This window comes from Octopus sinensis, linkage group LG11, assembly GCF_006345805.1.
Source record: "Octopus sinensis linkage group LG11, ASM634580v1, whole genome shotgun sequence".
Classification (NCBI taxonomy): Eukaryota; Metazoa; Mollusca; class Cephalopoda; order Octopoda; family Octopodidae; genus Octopus; species Octopus sinensis.
The window spans coordinates 64,362,407-64,389,293 of NC_043007.1; the positions used below are offsets into that span (position 1 = coordinate 64,362,407).

At 35.5% G+C, this 26,887-nt stretch overlaps 1 protein-coding gene across 1 annotated transcript in view; it reads right to left on the reverse strand.

Moving 5' to 3' along the window:
* The window catches only part of LOC115217123 (adenylyltransferase and sulfurtransferase MOCS3), a 37,982-nt gene continuing 11,095 nt past the window's right edge, over positions 1-26,887 (reverse strand). Inside the window, exons 6-12 of the mRNA XM_029786727.2 lie at positions 26,461-26,578; positions 23,340-23,448; positions 19,162-19,224; positions 16,014-16,174; positions 12,001-12,048; positions 5,518-5,617; positions 1-3,820 (exon numbers count right to left, since the gene is read on the reverse strand). Coding sequence (XP_029642587.1) covers positions 3,600-3,820; positions 5,518-5,617; positions 12,001-12,048; positions 16,014-16,174; positions 19,162-19,224; positions 23,340-23,448; positions 26,461-26,578 — 820 coding nt within the window. The 3' untranslated portion in view covers positions 1-3,599. The remainder of the gene's footprint in view (positions 3,821-5,517; positions 5,618-12,000; positions 12,049-16,013; positions 16,175-19,161; positions 19,225-23,339; positions 23,449-26,460; positions 26,579-26,887) is intronic.

The following is a 26,887-nucleotide window of genomic DNA, read 5'->3' on the forward strand; positions in this document are numbered from 1 at the left end:
AAGATACATGTTTAGAGCCATTTATTAAACCTATGCAATTTCTTCTCCCTTCCTTTCAAATCTTTTATTTCAAGTGACTAATTTTCTTTTGACTGTTGAAGTACATAATTACCTCTTAGAATTATACAAGCCTTCATATCTGAAAGAAGTCAGTGTTATCTAATAAAGTATGAATATACCAAGAAGTAATCTACCTTGCTGAATTTTCTTGGTTTCTATTTAATGGGTGTGTACATGGATCTCTTTCTGAATGCAATCAATGGCAATATTCATTAAAATCTAAAATTATATTTAGTTGTCACCTCATAATTTATTTACCTTAATGAAGTTTCAAATAACTCTAGGAGATACTTCCCTTTGAACATTGTTGTTTCATGCCTTTTCCTTTTATTATCTCTTGGAGAAGTCAGAGCATAGTCCTGCTAATTTTGAGCAATTGTAATGGTTCTACTCTAGATGCACAAAAGATATTTATTTTTAAAAAAACTGTCTTCTAACTCAATACGTTTTCTTTGGTTAATTTTTCTCTTTCTTTTCACATAAGAAAAAGAAAATTGTTTAAAAGATTTGGGTTGTAAAATTGGAGTATAAAAGAAAAATTGTTATGAGGCAAGAGCTTGAAAGGGGAATTTTCTCTCATTAATCTTATTTTTCTCCAAATATTTTTCATATTTGACACTGGTTGACCTCGTTTCCTTCATAAATACAGCCCAAATTAAAATATGTAAGCTAGAATGAACAATGTCTCCATCCAAAGAAAAATTACATCGTTACTTGACATAGTGTAGTTTGCCTAAAAGAACTGAATTAAGATTGAAGAGCTAGCCTTTCCTTTTAATCTTTCTTCACCACTCCCTTAGAATTTTATGTCCAACTTACCAGCCGTCCCTCATGTGCAAATCTTAACTGCCATCCATATTTTGTGTTGACATGTCCATAAGCTATTCTTGTATATTCTATTTCTCTCTTTATTGCTGTCTGAACCACACATTGTGTGCATAACTCTCTTAAAATTAGGGAAAATGTCACTTGATCTCTACTGCTTTATACAACTATCAGTTATGCTCTTGGGTTTTTATACTGTTGTTATTAGCCCTGTCTTGTCTGGTATTTCAGATAAAAATACCTACACACATCTCTACAAATATTTTCTTGGTTCATGATGCAAGGGGGATGGTATGGAGAGGGAGTTGCTCCCTCTATTTTGCTGGGAGGGAGAGGGCAGCAGATTATAGGAAGACTGCTATGGATTGTACAGTTGTAAATTACTGTACCGTAATTACTTCAGAATCAGGCATAACCTTACATGGCACCCTTTCTCAGCCAGGACATGACTACCATTCATGAATGTTGTATTGTTATAACATCCTGTCCATAAGATTTCAGTTCTTGTCTTATCTAATCTAGCCACAAGCCTATGTTTGTTAACTGTCAGTCTATTATTTTCTGTCTTACTTGAAATATTTATTGCTCAATCTTCTTAGAATCTCCATTTTTATTTCTTAGGCATCATTATTATAAATAGTTTTCACAATATTTCATTTGAATTGTTAGAATTAATTCTAACTTGCCCTGGCCAGCTATTCAATGTTTGTATTGGAATGTCAAGCCTAGTCTTGCCCTGTAGTTTATTTTGATCTCAAATAGCAGACAAAATATATATTCTTCAAGACTTTAATTTGCTTTTTGTTCTGGTTTCTCTTAAGAACTTTGTTTCGTGTGACTACTAAATGCTAACAGCACAGTAACTTGGTCTGAGATAATTATTTCCTCCCTTACCATAACAAAAACAATTATTGAATAATATACAGAATTAAATAAATAAAAGTGGAATATTTGGTTATTTTTCAGCCTTTAAAGAACACATTTTAGTCTTTATATTTTTTTTAATTAAAAGTCCTCTTAAAGTTTTAACCAATCATAATTTCTTATAGACTACAATATTTATTCAAATGAAAACAATAAATAAATTAAACAAATTCTTTTCATCACTAATATCAAAGATATGATTCCTGATGAATGAATGGTTTTTGTGTAGAATACAATTTTGATGGAAGACAAATTTTTCTAAAATAGGTATTTTAATGCCCACTGCCACCCTAAGGCCCTTTAAGAATTATTTCAGATGAGGTGTTAGTTGATATTGTGCAAACCTTCTCCCACCCTGCCCAACAATATAGCTTCTCTATATACTGTGTGTGCAAAGAGGTTTATGTAAAATAACTTCGTAAATATTCATACAGATATAGTTTCCTTTGGAAAAAAAATTGCTCTTGTTTCTATTTTTTTAATTCAATGACTTCAAATTGTACAATGGATAAAGAATAAACATTTTAAATAATTATTTTGCAAGCACTTCAAAGCTTTTTTTTTTAATCCTCCTACTTTTCCCCCCCTCTTTCTCTGTTTTAATTAGTTTGCCTTTTTTTTTTTATATTTTTACTATTGAACCTCTTTGGAAGTAAAAGGTTTTTCTAACAAATTTTTGGTTTGATAATATTTTTTTCCACATTCTTGTGAGAAAATTTAATATTTTGATTAAGAAAGAGTACGTTTCTATCTCTCCTATTTTTATTTTAGTCCTTTCTCAAATTATTAAAAAGCTGTTTATTTCAACTCGCATTTTTACAAATGCTTGTAACAGATATACTAGTGTTTATGTGTGTATAAATATATATGTCACATATATACTTCATTACACATATATACATACCTATTGTTTATCCACTGGTGGTTGGAAAGAGGAGTCTAAAAATATTTGCAAATATGTATAACAAAACCCTTAAATATTGAAATGCATAAAATATTTTCATCCATCTTACTTGGATTTCTTCTTTTTTTTACTATTGATTTTTATTTATCTCACCTCACATATTATGACCTGAAAGTTTATTTAAAATGTACATAAAAATGAAGTAGGAACATTTGCATTTCTTATAACTTGTACCTCAGTTCATTACCTCAAAGATTGAATCTAGTTTCTCTATATTATTTGAGTATTAGCCTCAGATAGGCAAGGTCCTTTATTTGATGATCAAAATGAGGATGACATAAGTACAGTTTAACCTTTCCCCTAACCATATTAGACAACTGAAGTGTTTCCTAATTTGGTTGTAGTTACTAAAACACCTAATTTTTATACTTATTTCTGCATTATGCTGTTGTTTCACACATAAGTAAACAAATATGGGTTCTTACAAGAAATTATTATAGCAAGTTAGTTTAAATACAAGCATTTAAGTTGTAAGGCAGAGACAAAAGATTGTAGTAAATGAGAAGTTAGTTTATTATTTCATTTTTTAATTATTTTCAATATTAAACATACAGGAAGTGTATTAAAAAATGTGATAACAAAAAAAATCAAAACTGTCAATGTTGAAGCAGAAGCTTCTGAATGTCCAGAGAAAGTACCTGTCAGCTAGTCGTGTTTTCTCAACACTGATAATAGCTTTTGAGATATCATTCACTATCATGGCTCCTTGTTGAATAGAATGCAAACAACTCATTTATTTATATGCCAAAACTTTTAAAATCAGATTAATTTTTCAAAACTTAGCTTAATTATGGCAAGTTCAGAACATATTAAGTAAGTTCTTCCATCAATATTGAGGAAAATTTGGTACTAGTTGGGCCCAAGCTGAGATACCACCTCGTATGTCTTTTATAATCAGGTTGGTAAAAACTTCCTGTAGCTTTTTCACTGCAATTTGTGAATCGTTACCATGGTGACACACCACCACAATCAATTTACCCTGATCTTGGTCTTCTGAAAGCAGTGACTTGATTTTCTTTGCATTTCTTACGTCAGACATTGGAATATCTTTCTGTTAAGGAGTAAAATTCCACACCACTGAAAATCATGTACAGAAGAAAATCACTTGCAATAAATGTATACACTAAATATTACTGCAACACTAAAAGTACCAAAATATTAAAAAAAAAATCCCAAAACCAGTATTTAGAAGTAATGATAATGGTTACTTTCACTAAGTTGTTATATTGAATAAGAGCTGTGATTACCTAAATTTAAAAGTTTTTAATGAGAATCTGAAATCTATAAGTATACAATATTTTACATATTTGTTATGTAGATTTTCAATCATCACAAATGCACCAAATTGCATAAGATGAATTCAATATAAATGAATTCATAATTAATTGTACAGAAAATATAAAATTGTAAACCACCTATTTATTTATAGTGTTGAGATTTCAAAACAAAATTTAACACTAGAGACAATTTATGATCATCACATTTCCATGCCTGCATGGGAATTGGATGAGGCAGGTTTCCTATGGCCTGTTGCCCTTCCTTTTGTCAACTTCACTTGTTTCCATGAAAGGTAATACTGCCTCATGGCCTGACATGTTCTCATGGAAGATTGGAAATTGTGGACACCATTTGTACAATGGTGATACTTCTTTACAACTAGTAAGCGATATCAAAGACATGGATACACCTATATATGTGTGTGTATGTATATAACAAATGCCTTTCCGTTTACATCTCCCAAATCAACTCAAGGTTTTCGGTGGCCCAGGGGCTATAGTTGAAGACACTCAAGTTTCTTCTACAATTTATGTTTATATCATTTGTTCCACTGATTATCTGGAGTACACATCTAGTACACATTGGAGGATTTGACCGTGGACCTTGTGAGTGTTCATATTTCACACTTATAAAGCAGAATTATAACAATTTCTTTGAATATTCTCTTTCCAAACTGTCTGGAAAGGGCTCTACATATCTTGATACCCTTCTCCAAGCCTGTTATGAATATCCTGCTGAGTTCACATCCTAGCACTGTTGTTGTTTAGCTCCAGGTCAATTCAGTTTCAGCAAACCTATGATCAAATGCATTCCAGCCATGACTATTCAATCTTATATTCAGTGTGTAACTTAGACACACAACTATGTCCTTGTTTTAGGTTATATGATAAGACAGAAATTAGCTACTTTTAATACATGAGCTGTCATATAGAGGTTCGTTCCTTTAATACATTGTATCTACAGGCAACACATTTTCAATGAACAACTCCCATCTAGAAATAAGTATTGCAATTAGCTTGATTCAGCAAATTGTGGCAATATAGTGCAGTTGGGTATTTCATTAACTTAGTGTAGCAGTTATTGTCCCTCATTCGTCATTGACATCAATGTTGATAACTGAATTGATAACCTATAGTGGAGTTAATGATTGTTTCATTTATATACAGCAGCAGAATTATAGGCTTTCATATAAAGCCATGTAAAGTTGAAAACATTCTATCTCTAAGAACATTACTCTTTCATCCATCTAAAGGTTGATTATTGTTTTCTATTAGGAAACCATACCTTTTTGTTTTTAACTTATTGTAGATATTAAATCTGGTTTCTTCTCTTTCAACTACATTAATTGTACATTTTTGTTTGAAATTATAAGTTTTACAGATTTCCCAAAACAGTGGCTCTTGACTATTTGCAAAAGTAATCCAAATAATTCTGTCACAGTTTTCAATGCAATTCATAAAGGATACTGATGGCCTTCTTTGGCAGAGAACAGATTTCTAATTCAACAGGTTGCCGAACATCAATAAGGACATGAGACAAGTGTTGGTCAAGAAAAGTTTTGTATTCCTGCAAACAACAACAATAATTTCTAATTTAGGGACAAGGCCAGAAGTTTTGAGGGGAAGAGTTAGTTGATTATACTGACCCTACTACTTGACTGATATTTTCTTTTATTGACCTGAGAGGAATGAAATAAAAACTTCACTTAAGGATTTGAGCTCAGAATGTAAAAGAGCTGAGAGAAATACTGTAATACATTTCATCCAACATCCCACAGATTCTGCTTAAGGCGGCGAGCTGGCAGAAACGTAAGCACGCCGGGCAAAATACTTAGCATTATTTCATCTGTCTTTAGGTTCTGAGTTCAAGGTCGACTTTGCCTTTCATCCTTTTGGGTCAGATAAATTAAGTACCAGTTGTGTACTGGGGTCGATCTAATCGACTGCCTCCCTCCCTCAAGTTTCGGGTCTTGTGCCTAAAATAGAAAAGAATAAATTTTAAATTTATGGACAAGGCCAGCAATTTTTACAGGGGGGTAGTTAGTCCATTATATGAACCAAGTACTTGATTAGCACTTTATTTTATTGACTCTGGACGGATGAAAAGTAAAGATGATTTTGACATGATTTGAACCCAAAATGTAAAGAGCTGGAAGGAAATACTTTTTCTAATGCTAACAATTCAGACAGTCCACCACCCTTCATTGCTCTTATGGTAGGCACTAAAAATCAGTGATGCTGCAAGAATTATCAGCAAATATGTAAAAGGTAGGTAAAGTGTGGTTCATCATATATAAAGAGTTGGATATTAGTGTTGAAAAACCCCTGGAAAGGTGGAATATTTAAATCTTGGAGTCAATTTTTGTATCACTATGCTACTTAAAACACCAAAGTGGTTATTGTGGGGTGTTAAGTCTCCAGATTGAAAAACTGAAATTGTTAGTGTAATTAGAAAAAAGATAGGTTAATTTGGAAGAGATTTAGCTTAAATGAGATGCATAATGAGGTCCTACCAATAACCTCTTTCTAGTGAGGCAACTTCTGAAGAAGGTCTTTCAGAGAGTACCATATTTAGAATAGTAATGTTAGGTGCAGATTGTGGAGGTACATGGCTTAGTGGTTATGGTGTGCAATTGTGATAGTACCTGGACTGGGCAACATATATTCTTGAGCAAAATACTTAATTTCATGTTGCTCTAGTTTACTCGGCTAACAAAACTTACTAATCTTGTGATGGACCAGCTTCCTGTCCAGGTAGGGAATATATTTGCCACAGAATTCTGGAAACTAGCCTTTTGAGGTGTAGCTAAATAGTTTGTGAGAGACCCATGTCAACCATATACAAAGATAAGTCAAAAAGGTAAAAGTTAGCAATGTAGACAGGTGTCTCACCAACACTAATTTCTCAGCTTATCCTTGTTTATCACAGTTCAACAGGCCATAATATAGGAGTTTAAGACCAGCTATCCATGTAAGTTGATGACCTAATTCTCATAACTGATTCTGTCAAAGAATTAGAGAAGAAATTCCAAAGGTTGAAAGAAGACCTAGAATGATACTTTATACTAATTATCAGATTACAGCACACTCACTAGGAAGAAAATGGGATTATGAGCACAAAACTGAACCAATATAGTGTGAAAGACTCAAGATATTAAAGTGTGTGAAGAACAAAACCACAGTAATACACAACAAAAAATATTAAAAGAAAAATGTGCAATATGAAGGGAAATTCCATGATGCCTATCTTTTATGTTTAAGATTTTTTTTTCAAGTAGAGTGACTTAGATTGTTCAACAACAAGAATGCGAGTGGCTGTGTGGTAAGTAGCTTGCTTATGAACCACATGGTTCCGGGTTCAGTCCCACTGCGTGGCACCTTGGGCAAGGTCTTCTACTATAGTCTCAGGCTGAATAAAGCCTTGTGAGTGGATTTGGTAGACGGAAACTGAAAGAAGCCTGTTGTATATATATGTTTGTGTGTCTGTGTTTGTCCCCCCCCCCCTCAACATCGCTTGACAACCGATGCTGGTGTGTTTACGTCCCCATAACTTAGCGGTTCAGCAAAAGAGACCGATAGAATAAGTAGTAGGCTTACAAAGAAGAAGTCCTGGGGTCTATTTGCTCGACTAAAGGCGGTGCTCCAGCATGGCCACAGTCACATGACTGAAACAAGTAAAAGAGTATCAGGGTAGTAAATTAGATGAGCATGCTTTTATAAGAGCACTAAACTCAATATAATTAAAATACATCATGCTAAATTGATATGAAATCAGCTGTTACACTGATTTGAACAGGAAGACTGCATCAATTTAATTACAATAACAGTAACAAACTACCAAAATTTATCAAACAGAAACCCAAGTTAACAATAAGATATCTCTCAATTGTTTAAGTAAATTCAACCTAAATAACAATAAATGGTAATTATAAGTTTAAACATTAAGCAATAGCTTATTGTCTTTGATGTTATGACTGCATAATGTATCCCATTCCATTTCAATGAACAAAATATTTAGTACAGTCCTTAAACCATATTAAAACAATATCTGCTGTGTTTTGGAACAATGGCCTACATTGCTCTTCATGTGGTTACTTCCATGCCATAAATCAATAGAGATAAGAATATCTAGTGTCAACCACAATAGAAGCTGCAGCTTCCTTAAAATACAACAAATAGAAAATAATATATTTTGTCTTCAGTAACCATACAATGAAACCAGGTACGAGCTGGATATATGTGTGTGTGGTATAGTGGGACAACAGAAAAAGCAAACCCAAACAACAGATGCAGACAAATTCAGCCTCCTCATCAGTTGACAAAATATCATCACAATTTTGAGCTTTTTAACAATATTGTCAAGTTTGTCAGAGTCAGCAACATATGCTACTTATGTATAAAGGACAGAAATTGAGACAAGTACAATAACAAGAAAAGAGGTTTGTAAACCAAAAAGTAAATAAAGATGAGTTATGAGGAAAATAGGCAAGGATAAAACAACACAGATATTTGTAGAAATATAAAATGTCTTCTGACTGAATGACAAAAATCAGAGTTGTGCAAAGTAATGCTAATAGGAAAGATGAGAAAAAATAGAAAAGGTTTTTGGGTTTTTTTTAAATGAAAAAAAAATAGACAAACCAGATGGAAATAAAGCTACTGACAAATAGAATGAGTAGTCAATTGAAAAAAAGAATGGGTAACTTGAAAACAGGAAGATCAAATGGTATCTTTTGGGAAGGAAAAAAGGGAATTCATGCAGATGGATTCAAAGACAGAGAATGAGAGAGGAAGGGCTGTAGCAGAGATAATACAGAGTAAGTAGGGGTAATATGAAAAAAGGGAAAAAACAAAAAGATAAACAGCTACAAAGAAGGAAGGTAAGCGGAGAGATAAATGAATGCAAGAAAGGTATGTAAATAGAGAAAAATATAAGGATGGTTACCTGAATGATGCGATGATAGGTGAGCCAGTAGAGAGTGTCTACCATGATCTCTGATCAGTGGTTCCCGCTCTAGCAAAGATCAGCCCTGAGATAAACTTGTCCAAGTCAGAGGTCAAGAACATCAACTGCAGCCTCCATCTTAGAGGTATGTTCACTACTTCATCAAGTACAGGTGACCTCAAAGGAGGATATCCTTACCTTTGGTTCACTGATCTTTCTGCTTGCCATTCTCTCCACCTTCAGGTCTAAGCTCCTGCAGCTTGAAAAATGTCCATCAAGCTCTGTTCCTGTAAAGGAACTGCTTCACCATGCTAAAGCTATTGTACATCCTCCACAGTGCTTCTCAATGCCTGTATTCAACAGGTCACTAAAGAGATATGCAACATTCAGTTTGACGACAGTGGATGGCAACAGGTCATCTTACTCATCACATATGGCGACCTTGGCTTCATTTTCCAGTCTCACTGGCCTTGCTGGCTTTTCTCTCATTGATGACTTCTTACCGTGTCTTCATTAATAGGGTTCTTCACAACACAGCTGAACCACCTGTGATTGAGGCATGTGAAGCAGCTTATGCAACATGGAGCCAGCTCAGCCTGTGTCCCACTGATGTCCATCTCCTCTCCTGTATGGACGTCTGGACCTCTCAAAAGAAATGGGACATCATCCAGTGTAGTATGACAGCAGACAAGTTAGTGCACCAACTTGACCAGCACTGTCTGGCATGTTTCTGCTCAGCCTCTGAGCCTCACAGAAAAGCTTGGATCAATGCAGTGCCATCACTTGCAAATGGCACTAACCTTGATGGCAACTGCCTGCACATTGGTGTTTCCCTGAGGCTTGGTCTTCAGATCTGTGAGCCTCATGAATACCGCTGCAGGTCCATTATGGATTCTTTTGGCCTCCACCCACAGTCATGCTGTCATAGTGCTGACTGCCTTTAACAAGATCATAAAGCATGGTGTAGATGTCACAGGCTTCCCTTCCCAGCTCAAGCCAGCAGGGCTAGACCGAGGGGATGGTAGAAAGCCGGGAGGTATTACAATTTTCCCATTCTGTGGCAGTAGACCACTCATCTGGGATGCCACATGTTGTGACATAATCTCCAGGGGTATCAGTTACTCTCTGACAGGTTTATGGTTGAGCCTGTGGCGGTTGAGACCTCCAGCATCCTTAGTCCGCAGACCATATCCCTGCTCACTGCTATCAGGGCAGAGATTGCTGTCTGCAAATGGAAGCCCAGAGAATCAGAGTGGCTGTTCCAGTGCATCTCCCTTGCTATCATCCAGGGCAATGCCTTTTACATATTGTCTGCTGGTGCCATGAGAAATGTTTCTATATTGTGAGAGTCAAGATTCTCTGTATTTGAGTAATACAAAGAGAATGGGAAAAGACATTATTTTAATGAAAACAATAGGCATAGAAAGCTAAGCATAAAGAAATAAGAAAGGGTAGATAAATATATAGAGATATAAAGAGAAGATATCACATGATAAAGGGCAAAGATAATGTACCTTTCAGCCTGGTTTACACAAACAAGGGGATAGGAAAAAAAAAAATTAAGACTGACCGTCAAAGTGATCAATTCAAAACAATGGCTAGCTTGAAAAATGGGACGGTCATGTGGTGCCTTTTGGGAAAGGAGAGAGAGGAAGAGTAGAGGTAGGTAGAGAGTAAGATAGAGAAAGAGAGACAGATAGGGAGGGGAAGGGCCATTGCAGAGATAAAACAGCTGGGAAGGGTGAAACAAGATTAATAAAGTGAACAACAAAGATAAATGGATACAATAGCAGAAAGCTAAATGGATGTAAACATAAAAAAGAAAGATACATAGAGAAAAAGATAGAAAGATAATTAAGTGGAGCTGGTAGACAGAGTAAGCAATAGAAAGGTAAGTATAAGGAAGAAGAGACAAGTGGACAGATGGATAGAGAGAGAAAGAGAGGCCTCGAGTAAAAATCTCAAATTAAACACCAGGAGATGGAAAAACACCATTAACCAGTAGAAAGGTCAATTCAAAAAAGAACTGGTGGTCTGAGATTCAGGAAGAAGGCTTCATGATGCCTTATGAGAGAGGAGAAAGAGAAAGGTACAGGTGGGTTGACAGAGAAGGAGTGCCATTGCTGAAATAAAACAGAGTATGGATGCAACTGGTACTGTTGGTTACAATGATGAGAGTTCCAGTTGATCCGATCAATGGAACAGCTTGCTTGTGAAATTAACATACAAGTGGCTGAGTACTCTACAGACATTTACCCTTAATGTAGTTATCAGAAAGATTCAGTGTGACACAGAATGTGACAAGGCTGGCTGTTTGAATTACAGGTACAACTAATACAAAGATAGTTATGAAGTGAAAATGATGGACAATGAAAGCAATAAGGAAGTATAAAGAAAGAATGAAATCATCATCTAATATCTGTTTTCCATGCTGGCATGGGTGGGATGGTTTGACAGGATCTGGTGAGCCACAAGTCTGCATCAAGCTCCAATGTCAACTTTAGCATGGTTTTGATGACTGGATACCCTTCCTAACATCAATCATTTTAGAGTGTGTACTACGTGCTTTCTTTGTGCTACCAGCACTAGTGAAGTCACCAAGTAACTTGCAAGACAGGAAAAGAACACAAAAAGGTAAAAGTCCCTAAGTGGAGAGGGAAATATTTGAGGAGGGTGGAGGTGAATTTATGCCAAGTGTTGGTGGGTAGTTTAAATGCAATAAGGAACAAGCCTGTCTTGCTATAGTGAAGATACATGGCTAGCCTACATGGGACAAAAAGATTGTAGTGATGGGGAGCGAGAGCAAATACTTAAGGAGCTATATATCAGATATAAATAACCAATCAGTTATGGCTGCATCGTAGATTTTCTTGATGGAGCTAACAACTCCATGAACACAAATTAAAAACTATTGTAAATCAGAACACTTACACATAATGTCTGGTTGCAATAAGGAAAAGGAAATTTACAAGTTGTGTGGCAACTAATTGGTTGTATAAACTTACCGCAGCTGAAATTCGGTGTTCATTTGACAAAGTGGATACATGAGTTTCCTGAAAATATATAATGACCAAAATTTAATGATACTTGGCTTTGAAGGAGTTATTGTGTTCCAAGACAAAAGTACATCATTCCATTCGTGTTTTATGAACCTAACTGAACACAAAATTATATTTGCCACATCACAATTTATCAGAAAATATTATAAAAAGTTAAAATAAAAAACAAGCAAAAACATTGATATTAAGTCATTACCATAATTGGCTTAACATTGACCTTCCAGTGTGTATACAACAGTTTCTCAAACTGGTTCTTTGCTTCATGTTAAAGCCTCACATCTTAAGAGTTAATTACTTTGTCCTAAATCTTTCTCAGCCTGCCTCTGCTACCTTAACCAATTCAAGAAGTACTTTGAATTCAATATATACATATTGGTTTACATGTCCACACCAACTTTATCTGGTTATCCTTTACCCTCACACTTGAAGTTCTGTACAATTTATGGCTACAAATTCTGCTTCCTCAGACCAACAAAAATATAAAATGAGATGTTTATCGCATACACCAAACAATTATTTCAAATGTACATGTGTTTAGTTTGTCATTCGTGTTCATGCTTCACATTTAATATTACATTCATCATATAATGAAGGATTTATCTCTTCACTGCATTTGTTTATCATTTCTGTTCATCCCATCTGGACATTGGTATCATACAATAAACTTTCCATGTCATTTAGTGCCAGTCAGTCCTAATCAAGTAGATCCATGATCAGAGATATTCCAGAACTGGCCATCTTATTTATCCAACATCATAAAGTGATATCCAAGAGAGATTTGACTGCTATTCCTAGGAGGTTGAGCAGCCATGTAGAAACTTCCATCATGAATTCCTTTGTTACTTTCAAAAGTACAACTCAAAACATTAAGCTATAGTGGGTTATATCACCCCTCTAATTAGATTACATATCAAAATTTTACCAAATACAACCAGCTAATTAACATTGCTTGTTAAGAAATTTAAATTGTATTTCAAAGACTGATTCTAAAATAAAATAATTCAATACAAGCAAATGCGACAGCAAAAATATATTGGATCAGGGCAAAAGAAGCTGAGTATGAAAAGGCAATGTGAAATCACCCATGCTTATGTTTAATCTCCAGAATCATCAAGAGATGAATTTTGATTTTATGGTTTTATAAGCAAAAACATGTATGTGCTATATTTAGACATGCATATATTTCAACTAGAGGCATTCAACATTGCATACATTCTACTATATCTTTCTTTGCTGATAACAGTCTTATGGTAAAGATTTTACTCAAAGAAAGAAACTTAAAAAAGTATTTCTTTCTTCATATTGGTCATATATAGCTACAAAAACTACTGCCACCACAACTACCAACAATTAATGAGCTTCTTAAACAACTGCTCAACATATACTTGCCTTAGAGGGAGTGCTTTGTCCCTGGCAATTCTAAAGAGCATTCTCTAGCCTTGTTTCTGATGAGGCAATCTTTCAAGTCCTTTCTAACTTTATGTCTTCATTCATTTGTCAATCCATTTAGAGAGTGTACTGGGTGCATTCTGTTGTGTCCCCAGCAAGACTTGTATCCTCACTGCCTACATTGCCACCACCCATTCACCAATTACTTTACTGAGTGTATTGGGTGCAATTTATTGTGACACCAGCATTAACCAGGTTGTTTCATTCCCAGCAATACTGGAGTTTTCTGTATTCTGGTTTCCCTCTTCCCTTAATTATCGTCATACACTCATTCCTTTCTTTCCCATACAACTGATGGGAAAAAGAGTCAGAGTGGAGGAAAGAAAGAATAGAAGCAAGAGGATGATAAAAGAGAAAGCAAGGGAGTGGTAGATAGCTACATGATTGTTGTTTGTAAGGAGATTGGATAGAAGCAACATGACCAAATGGGTGATAGGAGAAGAGTAATGGAAGGGGACCAGATTTATATGAATGAGAGGGAGAAAGAGAAAGAAAGTAAAGAGTACATGATGATGGAAAATGGATTGAATAGAAACAGCATAAGCATTATGATTGGAGGCAGTGCACACTATAAAGTGAATGATGAATGAAAAGAGACAACATATAGTAGGAAGGACTAGAGAGATTGCCTTGTTGCTAGAACAGACTCTTTAGCCTTGCTAGAAACAAGACATCCATGAACAATAAGGGAGTAATGAGAGAAACAACAGGAGAGCAATGACTGGCAATAAAGGATGATGGTGAAAAAAATTGAAGATAAACAAATTCAACTTGATATCATCCCACATCATGCAGATAATGTGATGGGAGAGAAAAGTGATAGAAGAGAGACACATTGATAGAAGGGTGAATGAAAGATGAGGAAGTAATGAAGACAGAGGGAGAGTGGTAAATGCAGGCTCAATATGAACTTAATAGTAATGAGCAACCCACAGATATTACAATCCTAATCCCCATGACCACTACCATCATTTTTACATATATTTTTCCTGGCTCGCAAGTTAGGTAGTTCCACTGCAGCATAGCATTTCACAAGTCACAGGCCCCTGTCATCTCCCTTATGAGGTTCTACTTCTCAATATTAGTCTTCACTACTTTGTCCAATGTCTTCTTTGGTTTCTCTCTTCCACAGATTCCATCTATTTGGAGCATTCAGCATTCTTTTATAGTATGGACATACTCCATAGGCAACAGTGTAGTCTTTTACATCCAGTTTTCCACTCACCCTCAGCTCATTTGTGTTCCATCACTTATGCAAACTAACATTCTACATCCAGTACAGCCAGCTTGACTCATTTCTTTTCAGCTTTCCTGAATCCTCTGCATTCAAGGTCTGTGTCTACAATGCATCATTACATTTCACATACTATCATTGTAAATCTGTCCATCAATCCTTGTTGCTAGCAGAGGTAATAGTATGCTAAACTTTGTTCACTCAGTTCTTATTCTGGAACTATGCTTTAAAACATTTACACTACTAATCTGGTCACCTGCATAACAAAAGCTACCTCAATTAATCTAGTTTCCAGGAATAAGTACATGTTCTTCAGGAAATGTTCTGTGAATGTTGTTTAGCGTTACAGCTCCAGATTAGTCCTGATTGAGTAGTCCTAAAATCAAAGATGTTCCACATGTTACAATCCCATCTTTACTTCAGCAAAGTATATTTACAACCACATTATCCCAATGTGTTCTTCCTTTTTTAAGGGAGATTTGACTGCTCTTTCTAGAAGGTCATATAACACATGGAGGCACCATCCCTGGCTCATGTTCTGTGAATATATTTTCATTGAATGAATTTATCTCTCATCAGTATAACAGTGTGGGATTTGGTATATGGGTCATTGTTGAATGGTATTAGCCATATGTTGTTACATAATAAACCAAATGTGAAATTTGTTGAAATACATTTTATTGTTATTGAAGTCATTTACAATATTTACATTTATACATAAAAGTTTCCCAGTAGTTGCTAATAGTGTACTGTATAAGGCTATAATTGGACATAGCTGTAATTAAATTATGGATAGAATGATTAGTATCATGTGAGAGGCAAACTCCAGGCTGAATTTCAGCAAAGAAAAACTTGATGTTGTAAAGACTAGTTGCTTATGCTTCAAAGGGCTGCTCTTTGTTTGATCTAGTCAGCTTCTACCTTTATAACTACAAAAGCACAGGAACCTCTAGAACTTTGTAGAATGTTCTATATGACATAAGATTTCTGCTAGCTGATTGGTTAATAACCAGAAAACATCACCTGGCATGAGTGTGGTCTTGTACTGGTAACTAAAACTGTGAGATTTTTATTCTAGGTCTCACTACAACAGTATTGAATCCAGAGCTCATGAAGACATCATTTATCATTAGACACATACACACATTGTTGAACAGTTTATAACAACCAACAACAAAAACAACCTTAATGCAAAAAAACATTTCATCAGGTGTCTGTTCCAGAGAATAATGGTAAATTTTGTGAAAGGAAGAATAGCTACATTATAAAAACCTACCTTATCATTTGATCGAGAGCCACAAAACTGTTCGTAGTCTATCAGCTCTGGTTTTGACCCATCTCCACAAGCAATGCAGTTCTTTTGACTAGGACGAAGTTTTACTTTGTGAAACGAGCAATCCATACCATCAAACAGAAGTAAGTGCTGTTTCAGAGAAGCTAAATCTATTGTTAAGGCATAATGCATTTACCATATTACAGTTGTCTTTGTGTTTACAAATTTATGCAAATATGTGACAGGTACAGGAAATTAATTATAAAAAGAAAAAAGGATGAAAGTGTGGATATGTGGTTAAACAGTATGTTTTTCAAATGCATTTCTGTGTTTGATACTATAGCACTAATGAATGACTTAAACTTTGTAAGTGAAATTTTTGTATCATTCTGTCTTATTAATAATATTAACATGCCAATTTATTCTTTTTATACATATGGAACTGTGGCATGAGTCACACTTACTTCGGAGGAAGGTGTGAGTGACAAAGCAAGAAAAAGGTAGTGAGAGAGAAAGAGAGAGAGTGAAAGAGACAGTGAATGGTAACGGTGTTTCTTTTGTGTTTTTAAATGTTTCAGAGAGGAAGTAAGAGAGAGTGAGAGAGAAAGAGTGAGTGAGAGAGAAAGAAAGAGAGAGTGAAAGAAATAGTGAATGGTGACAGCGTTCATTTTATTTTTAAATGTTTATCACATCGCAAGGAAAGTAGACACATAAATCGAAAGAAAAGTTGATACATACACACATTGTTAAATTAAAAGCAGGAGAGAGGAGAGACACAAAGAAAGTGAGAGAGACAGTAGATACATAGATCAAAAGAAAAGTTGATATATAGATACATACACACATTGTTAAATCAAAGACAAATAACTACAGCAAATACTGGATGTCACTTTCACTTTTCATTACCACATGAGGATAAAATTAACTTGCAAGTGGCTGAGCACTCCATAGATATGTATATCATTACCTTAGTTTTCAGAGAGATTCAGCCTCACACAGAACAACTCATTTTGGCCAACTGAATGGACTGGAGCAAGATAAACCATCAAGAAAAAGATCCTATACAGGGGCAGGAAAATCCTTTTAGTCATTAGGGTCACCATGAGTGTTAATCAGGTCCTAACAGCAGCCTTTGTGGGTCGCACAGATCTGGAAGCCAAGCCCCCAGATAAACACCAATGAGCAGGCTGTTGTTATCAAACTGAGCATGAGTCAAAGGTAAATACACAACAGAACAACAATTATTTTGTCGTAGCTTTCACTGCTTATACTAAACACATGACGTTTTTGCCTTATGATATGGAACATTTCCTTTCCTTTCACTCTTTTTTAAAAAAATGGCACTCGGTCAGTTGTGATGACAAGGTTCCTGTTTATCTGATCAATGGAACAGTCTGCTTGTAAAATTAACATGCAAGTGGCTGAGTACCCAACAGACATACATACCATAAGGTAGATTCAGGGAGATTCAGCCTCACACAAAATGTGACAAGGCTGGCCCCTTGGTTTTGCCAGCTGAGTAGACTGCAGCAAGGTGAAGTAGAGTAATTTGCTCAAAAACACGGTGCGCCACAGGGAATTATACTCATGACTTTACGATCATGGGCTCAATATCCCTAACCACTTAGCCACATATCTGCACTCTATTAACTGTAGAGAAAAGGAATGAGGCGATAGAGACAGAGAAAGGAAAGCCTCAGTCATTTACAATGACAATTATACTGAAATACAATTGATCTTTTCTAGCTTCTTTACTTTTAACAATGAAGAAGAGGGAAAGACATTTAGTAAGGAATAGAAGGAAAGACTAAAGTGATAGTATGTTGTCAACTTAATGTGACAGTCCCATGAAAGGGAAGAATTCCACTGTTATTTAGCCCAAGGAAACACCATTTCCTGTTGGACTTGACACATTTCCTGTGTCCTTATGTTTTCAAAGTGGAGATAAGCACCTCCACCCAGCAAAGCCAGCATCCAGAGACTAGTTTCAGAGTCATTGCTCATCATCAGTCTGGAGTAGAATGGCTTGCTAGCTGAATTTTTTTATTTAGACAATAATGTCACATATAGATAATACAGCACAGGACAACACATACAAATGAAGTTAATGTGAGTTCAAATGAACCTTATTTGAAAATTTTAATGAAAAGATGAATTTTATATTATATAGTCTTTTTTTTTCTCCCTTTGCCTGGAAAAAAAATGACCTAATTATTCAAAAAGAAAAAGAGTAACAGGATTAGATAGAGCGAAAAATGGGCTTTAAAATGATATATAAAGTGATATATATATCATAAAATGATATATAAAATGATATATACATCATTTAAAACCAAAATTAAAAATTCCAAAAGAGACAACCTAATAGAAAACCAGAGCCAGAGATGAAGGATCCTGTCACGAGTCCTTGCATTCTAGTTTTCCACACACATTCTTTCAGCACAGCAACTGTACAGAAAAAAAACATACTTCACCTTCATTATTTACATTCGATGGATATTTGTCCTCATTTTATTTGTTGTTAACACAACGTTTCGGCTGATATACCCTCCAGCTTTCATCAGGTGTCTTGGGGAAATTTTGAACCTGGGTTCTCATTTCTAAGATATTTTTTGATATTATTACTATTCTTATTGTTCACGTCACTGCTTGGAATTGAACTTAGAATCTTGGGTTTAGTAGCCCATGCTCTTAACCACTACGCCATATGGAGTGAATTTAGGGCTTATAAATCTAATATTTTGTATGAATAGATTCAGTAGGTAGAAACTGAAAGATGACCATTGTATATTTACACATATGCATGTGTGTTTTACACTTGTGATTGCTTGTACAATGCAGCAGGTATGATGTCAATTTCTCTTGTCAACAAATTATCCAATCACATCGAGCCTTTGAAACCATGTGGAATAAGAGATGTTTTATTCAAAAAACAGATAAAGATTCATATCAGGAAGGGCATCTGGCTGTAAAACAATGCCTCAGATAACATATTCATCAACCCAAGCAACTATGGAAAAATGGACATAAAACAAATGTATCAATATTTGCATATTCTAGACTTTACCAAACTGTCAATAGCTCCTAAAGTAAAAAAAATACTGATATAGATCAGACAAAATACAATTATCAGCTGTCATTTGAAGGATACACTGTAAACCACAAGCAATTTTAATGACTTCTAAGGCCTGTAAACATCCAATAATTCCAGGAACTGAAAAAAGATAACATTATCATCATCATATCAGTAATTATCATTATCATTAATGACTACTGTCATTAATGTTCGTTTTTTTCCCTCCTATTCTGGCAGATGAGATATAAATGAAATGGATAGTTCTAGCAACCCTTACAATACTTCACTCAACATTAAACCAGCCAATCAATAACAATAATAATGGTTTCTAATTTAGGCAGAAGGCCAGCAATTTCTATTGTGCCATACAAGTAGTCCAATAACGCAATGCAGAGTGGTTGGTTGTCTATTCGACTGCTGTTCCCCTAGCCACTGAGCTGACCACCTTTTATCAGCGACAGTGTATTTAACAATGTGAAACTAAGTACATTTAGTTTCGTATCATTACAATGTCCACCTTTCCTTTAAGCAATTCACAGACAAATAAAACTGACAAATGAAAATAGGGTTTCTTCTCCCTCAAAGAAAGAAAAAAAAAACTGTTTTGTTGCAAGAGCAATACGCAACATGCACTTCAAATAACATGAACAGTTTTATGGTTTTTGTAGTGCTCCGGTGTTTTCAATGTTCTGCCTAATCTTGTGATTCTTCTGGGGGTTGGCATTGAGCACTTCTCATGCATCTAGCCATTATTTTGTGTTTCTGTGTTGTTATCAGGAGGAGCATGTGTAATTTCTTTCCTTGAGTCAAGTTGAGTAACATGTTCCATAGAGTTTGTAGGGTCTGCTGGATGGTTGTCTGTCTCTATATTGTAGGGTGATCTGGCAGGTGTTTCCATCTGACTGGTCTGTTCATACTGTCTGTCTATGTCTATGCTAGTATCTCTCAGTTCTCTTCTGTTTCTCTTCTCTGCAAATCTCCATGCATTGTTTTCACAATGTAAGACTTTGGTTCTTTACATTGTCTTGCTTTTCTCCAGGTATCCAACATTTGTTGTTTTTGTCAAGGATTCATATAGCTTGTCCTTTGTGCAATGGAGGTAATTCCATCTTTGCATGCTGGTCATATGCAGTTTTCATTTGTATTTTCTTTTCTTCAAGAAGTCTTCTCTGTCTTTGAGTTTCATGACAATAGCTCCAGTGTAATGGCACAAGTGTTGCCCAATAGGATCTCAGCAGGTGACGGCATCTTTGAGTTAAATGGTGTGGCTCTTAGATTCAACAATGCATTGTTTATGTTTGCTTTGCTTTGTTCACATTTTTGGATTGTCTTTTTAATTATCTGTACCTTCTCTCTATGAATCCATTTGATTGGTGATGATGTAGTGTGTTGAATTCTCCATTTCTGTGAATTGTTGAAATGGTTTTCCGGTATATTGAGGACCAATGTCACTGAAAATTTCATCAGGTCTGCTGAAGAGAGACATAGTCTTTTTGAATTCCTCTGTGACTGCTTTGCTTGTGGTTTCGCTGAGGTGAGATACAATTGGAAATATGAAGTAGTCACAAATGAGCAGATAAGTTTTGCTGTTGATTTCAAATAGATCTGTTCCTAGTTTTTTTCATGGTGCACTGGGAATGACATCAGTGGTTCTTTGTTGTTGGCAGTTGCAAATTCTTGGCATATTTGACAGGATCTGCATTTCTTCAATGTCTTTGTTGATGTTTGTCCAATAGACATCTTCACAAGCTGTACTAGAATGTCATGTTGTATCAACACTTGTGTCCCTTCGAAGCTGATTCCATCTTCTACAACCAATTCATCTCAAAAAGACCAGTATGTTTATGTCATCTAAGAGTTGTTTGATGCTGTCCGGTCACCCATAGGTGATTGTTTCCATCAGTGTAGCCAAAGTAGAATCTCTGCTGGTGAACTCATGCAGTTGGTAACGTTTGTTGATGGAAAAATTGACAAGGTCAAATTCAGATTGGTGGATTTCTCTTGCAGTCAATTCAATCCCATCCACTTTCAAATCCAGGTCAATGTCTTCATTGTCTTCATGGTTTGAGAGGTAAGAGAGGGTGTCGGCCAATGTCATGGTATGAATTGGGCAGTATTTGATTTTGAAACCATATCCCTGAATTTTTTGGAGCATCTTTTGTAGTCAGCATGGTGCTTGAAGAAGGGGTTTTTCTGTGATCCCCATCAGGTGCAATACTATATGATAGCTAGTAATGGACACAGTTGCTCTATGAAAGTCAGATTTACAGTTCTCTGTTCTAAGAACCTAGCTAAAAGATATTTCTTTAGGTTACCAGATTCTTGTGCCAAAATAAATGTTAATGGTTCAGAGCAGTGCCACTCAACAGAACTTTGTAAAAATACTCTTGATCCTAAGTGGAACCAACACTATGACTTATATATCGGCCAAAAAGATTCTGTTACCATAAGTATTTGGAACCATAAAAAGATCCAAAAGAAACACGGCACTGGCTTCTTCGGATGTGTACAAATCACTTCCAACAGTTGAAAGATACTAGCTTTCAACAGCTGGAATTACAGAAAAGAAATGCAGATTATCATAAGCCTTATATCCAGAGACAAAGATAGTTCAGCCCCTGCTACCATTATCACACCTTCTATTCAGCCAGTTATACTAAATGACCCCAATGAACTTCCTGATGGCTGGGAAGAAAGGACAACTGCTGATGGTAGATTTGAGTTTGTCAACCAATGTTACAAGAACAATTTGCTGTGAGCAACCTACAAGGCCCGCATCAGAAACACCATCCAAACGTTTATCAACTGCCATTATCTCAGATCCAGCTGTGGTCATGTCTCCTGATAAAGAGACCACTGGCAATGTCAGAAGTAGTAATAGCCAAAATACCAGTAATACTGGTGACAGTAATAGCAGCAGCAGTAACTGTACAAGTGTAAACCACAGCTCGTCAGCAAACAACAGTAGCAGCAGTAACAACAACACTCCTTCTATAGCTACAAACAATAACAACGGAATGAGCAGTAGTAACAACACTGGTGGTGATGGCAATAATAGTTTGGGTATGTTCTCCAGAAGACAGTCTATGCGGCACTGAAATTACTTGAATAGATTCCATTGCTATCATCAGATTGTGACATACAAGAACTCCAATAACGCAATGCAGAGAGGCTGGTTGTCTATTTGACTGCTGTTCCCCCTAGCCACTGAGCTGCCTGCCTTTTATCTGTGACAGGGTATTTAACAATGTGAAACTAAATACATTTAGTTTCGTATCGTTACAACAATTTCAAAAGGAGTGGTTTAGTAGTTACCATCATTGGAGAGATAAAAAGCATTTTGTCTGTCACTCTAATGATTCTGCCTATTTACAGTCTGTGCACAAAGCCAACAATTTTGAGTAGAGAGATTTACTCAATACCATCATCCCTGGGATTTGACTGGTACTTTATTTTATCAAACTCAGAAGGAAGGCAGAGTAAATGTTGGCAGAATTTGAAATCAAAATGTAAAGAGCTGGAAGAAAAACTACAAGGGATTTTGTTTGATGCTCTAACGATTATGTCAATCTACTGCTTTCATAATTGTTTCTAATTTAGACACAGGACCAGTAATTTTAGGGGAAGAGGTTAGTCAAATCAATCTATGAATTTGACTGGTACTTTATTATTTTATCCACTCTGAAAAGATGAAAGGAAAGTTGACTTCAGTGGGATTTGAACCCAAAATATGAAGAGCCAGAACAAATACTGAAAGACATTTGCTTGATGACCTGATGATTCTGCCAACCCACCAATATTAACAATAATAATTCTTTCAAATTTTGGCACAAGGACAGCAGTTTTGTCAGGAGTAGAAAATCAATTACATAGACCTGTGCTTTACCTGTACTTATTTACCTCAAGAGGATGAAAGGAAAAATTGACCTCAGTGAAATTTGAACTCAGAAAGTAAAGATGGACAAAATGCCACTAAGCACTTTGTCTGGCATGCTAATGATTCTACCAGCTTGCCACCTTAACAACAATAATAATAATGCTTTTTTTTATTTAGGCACAAGGCCAGCAATACCATCAACCCAGTACTTAACTGGTACTTATTTTATTGGCTCCCAAAATGAGGAAACCCAAAGTTGACCATGGTGAGGTTTGAATTCAGAATGTAAAGAGTGATAAAAAATACTGCAAAGCTTTTTGTCTGATATTCTAACAATTCTGCCAAATAATAATATAAATTAAATATAAATACTTACTCACGCCCAAAACCCCTCCATCTGAGCAGTTAGTTACTGTTTCTGGTAAAGGAGGCTGAGGGAAGAGACAGCGGTAACAGGGACCTCCATCATAGTTGTAAACAGTCAGCTGTAAAACAAAATAAAACTATGAATGCCAATCAGGCTTTGATTTGTTTGGTTTATTTGTTAATCTTTAATTTTAAAGTTAACTTAGTAGATTATCAATTAGTAAGTTTTATGTAGTGAGGGCGCGTGGTTTAGTGGTTAGGGCATTCGGCTCATGATCGTAAAGTTGTGAGTTCGATTCCCGGCGACGCGTTGTGTCCTTGAGCAAGACACTTTATTTCACGTTGCTCCAGTCCACTCAGCTGGCAAAAATGAGTTGTACTTGTATTTCAAAGGGTCAGCCTTGTCACTCTCTGTGTCATGCTGATTATCCCCGAGAACTACGTTAAGGGTACACATGTCTGTGGAATGCTCAGCCATTTGCACGTTAATTTCACGAGCAAGCTGTTCCGTTGATCGTATCAGCTGGGACCCTCGTTGTCGTAACCGGCGGAGTCTTTTGAAGTTTTATGTAAAGAAGGGATTTTTTAAATCTTTAATATAAATAAAATAGATTTAATAAAAGAGGAGAAACATGCTCATTTACATTTAATGAAGATAAAAAAAAATATTCTGCTTTGTATTTTTATCTTTTAAATATGTGATCCTATTATAACCATAATCATCAACAGTAATGTTAATTCCTCTCACTACTACATGCCCATTATCACAACCTGCGTTATAACTTCCACTGGCACGATTATAAATGTAGAGTTTTCATGCCATTAACACTGACATTGTTGCACTCAAGTTTCTTTTTATTAGGTCATCAAGTATGAAATTTGTAGAAAAGAAAAAAAAGTTTGCTAATGTTTTATAAATACAAGGAATAGTTTTATTCATCAAAGTATGTACCCATATCGTCAATACACTTTTGCCATTTCAGCGATAGCTTATCCTGCCTGGAACTGTAAAAGCCTGGCAATCTTGAATCAATAAAATCTTGGAAGGCTTGTTTTACAGCATTGTTGGAATTAAATTTTTTTTCTTTCAAAAAGTTATCCAAATTCTGGAAGAAGTGGTAGTCAGTGGGGGCAAGATCAGGTGTGTATGGTGGATGATGGAGAACTTCCAACTCCAACTCCTGAAGTTTCGCAAAAGTCATTTTTGCGATGTGTGGTTTGGCATTGTCTTGCGATAAAATAGGAGTGGATCTATTGACTAATCTAGGCCGTTTCTTTCGTAAGTTTCTGCATCATTTGGTCCAGTTGGCTGCAGTATACTTCGGCTGTGATTGATGAGCCAGGTTTAATGAAATCAGAATGGATCACACCTACATCAGACCACCAAACACACACCATTAGCTTCTTTTTGATGAATTTCGCTTTTTATACTGTGTTTTGGTGGCTCGTCTTTGTCTAACCATTGTGCTGAATGTTTACAGTTGTTGCATTGGATCCATTTTTCATCACGTTACAATTTGATTACAAAATAATTCATTTTTGTGACAAGAAAGTAGCATAATGCAGGCTTCCAAACTTTGCCGTTTCAGATTTTCCTGGAGTTCATGTGGAACCCACTTGCTCAACTTTTTCATTTCACTGATTTGAACTAGGTGAGTCAATATTGTTTACTTGCAAACACCGAACAACAACGCTAATTCATGGGCAGACTTGACAGTGGCTTTCAGTTCATCATTATCCACCTTTGCTTCTGGTCGGCCGCGTTGCTCATTTGTGAGGTCAAAGTTACCAGAACGAAATTTTGCAAACCAATTTGATACTGTCTACTGTGTAATAACATTAGAATGAAATACTCCATTAATATTCCGAGTTGTCTGTGATACTGTATATCCAAGAAAGAACTCAAATTTCAAATCTGTACAAATTTCCGACTTATCCATCTTTTAACAAAAATAGCAAAAAACAATTTATGAATACTTTATAAATTGCAGAATAAGTTAGAATAAAGAAATAGATGTATCAGCTTTGTAACAAAAAATAAAGATTGTCAAAATATAATAAAGGCGCAAAATGAGCAGCTGTCAAAGATTACCATATACCTTACTACAAATTTCATACTTGACAACCTAATAAATGTGTAAGGCCCCTACCTACCTGTATTTGTAATAAATACATGAGTCAGATTTTGGGTGGTGTATTCTAAATGCAGTCATTTTTTTTTCTAGTTTTTCTGTCCAGTTCATTTAACCCCTTGACAATGGTTGATGCAAATATGCGATCACACTTTTGCTTGCCTACCCACGGTTAACGTAAATATATGATGTAGAGATGCCCTACATCTATCACAAACTTTTTAGCGGCTGATGTATGTTTATGTTTGCTATTGTGTACTTTATCTCTTTAGGTGCATGCGCTCTCAGCCCCGTGCATTATCTTAGCTATTTTAGGTTCAAGTCATGAGACTAGCAGTAGACCAATGACATGTGGATACTTTACGTGCATAATACCGTGTTTTGAGTTGTACCACACACAAGTTATTTTTTTAACTTGAGCAGAATAACTCATGCATATCATATTATGATAAATAGCTTCATATAGTTCGTTTTCATAAACCGGGAGACATAAATGTACGATGCTATGTTATTGTAACGGTGAACATAAGTAGACGCGAGCTCGTTGGCACTTGTGTTTTTGTGTGGCCTCGTTAGATAAAAAAAACCCAGTGTCTTGCATGCTTCGGGTAATATTGGCGTCAAGGGGTTAACATTCAGTTGAGAATGTTATAACTACAACTTATTAGTAAGTCATTTAGAGTATTGATGCCTATAATCTTTTATTTGCATTTAACTCTGCAGTAATTATTAATATGTCTATAATATTCCTTCCTAATCTTTCATGTGTTTCTGTTGTACCTTGTTTAGTACATTGAATCCTAAATATTCCTGCATTTGCTCTAATTTTTTTATCTGTATATTATTTAATGTTATTAGTGTTCTTGATAAATTTTCCCCTTTTCAAAGTTGCCATGACACATTTTTCAAATTTAAATTTTATACAAATTTCTCAAATAAAAAAAAATCCCTAAAGCAAATAAAACAAGTGTCTTCAAATAGATTGAAGAACAAACTCACCTGTCCTTCAAATCGTAGAGCACTACCAGAAACCAGAGGCTTGCCAGAGATGACACATGCATCATTAACAAGGTATCGTGTGGCAACATTGTCAGAGGCATCTATCACAATGTCATAACACAGATAAGTTAAGGAGAGCAGAATAATAGGATGGTTTAACAGAGCAATGTGAATAACAATTTATGATATGAATAGAAAACTTTAGTCATATTTTTTTCATAGGTTAGTTACAAAGACTATACCCATGATCTTTTCCAGGTCCTTTGGGATTGTAAGCAGAGAAGTTATTCTCAGTCCAGAGAATGCTGAATGCTGACAACAGAACTGATTCTGTTAAAAGTATCCAATAACCAGGTGCTAGTATTAATCAAGGCAATGTGTTAAAACTACTGTCTATCTAAGAACTGGTACAGTCCCCCTGTCAGAC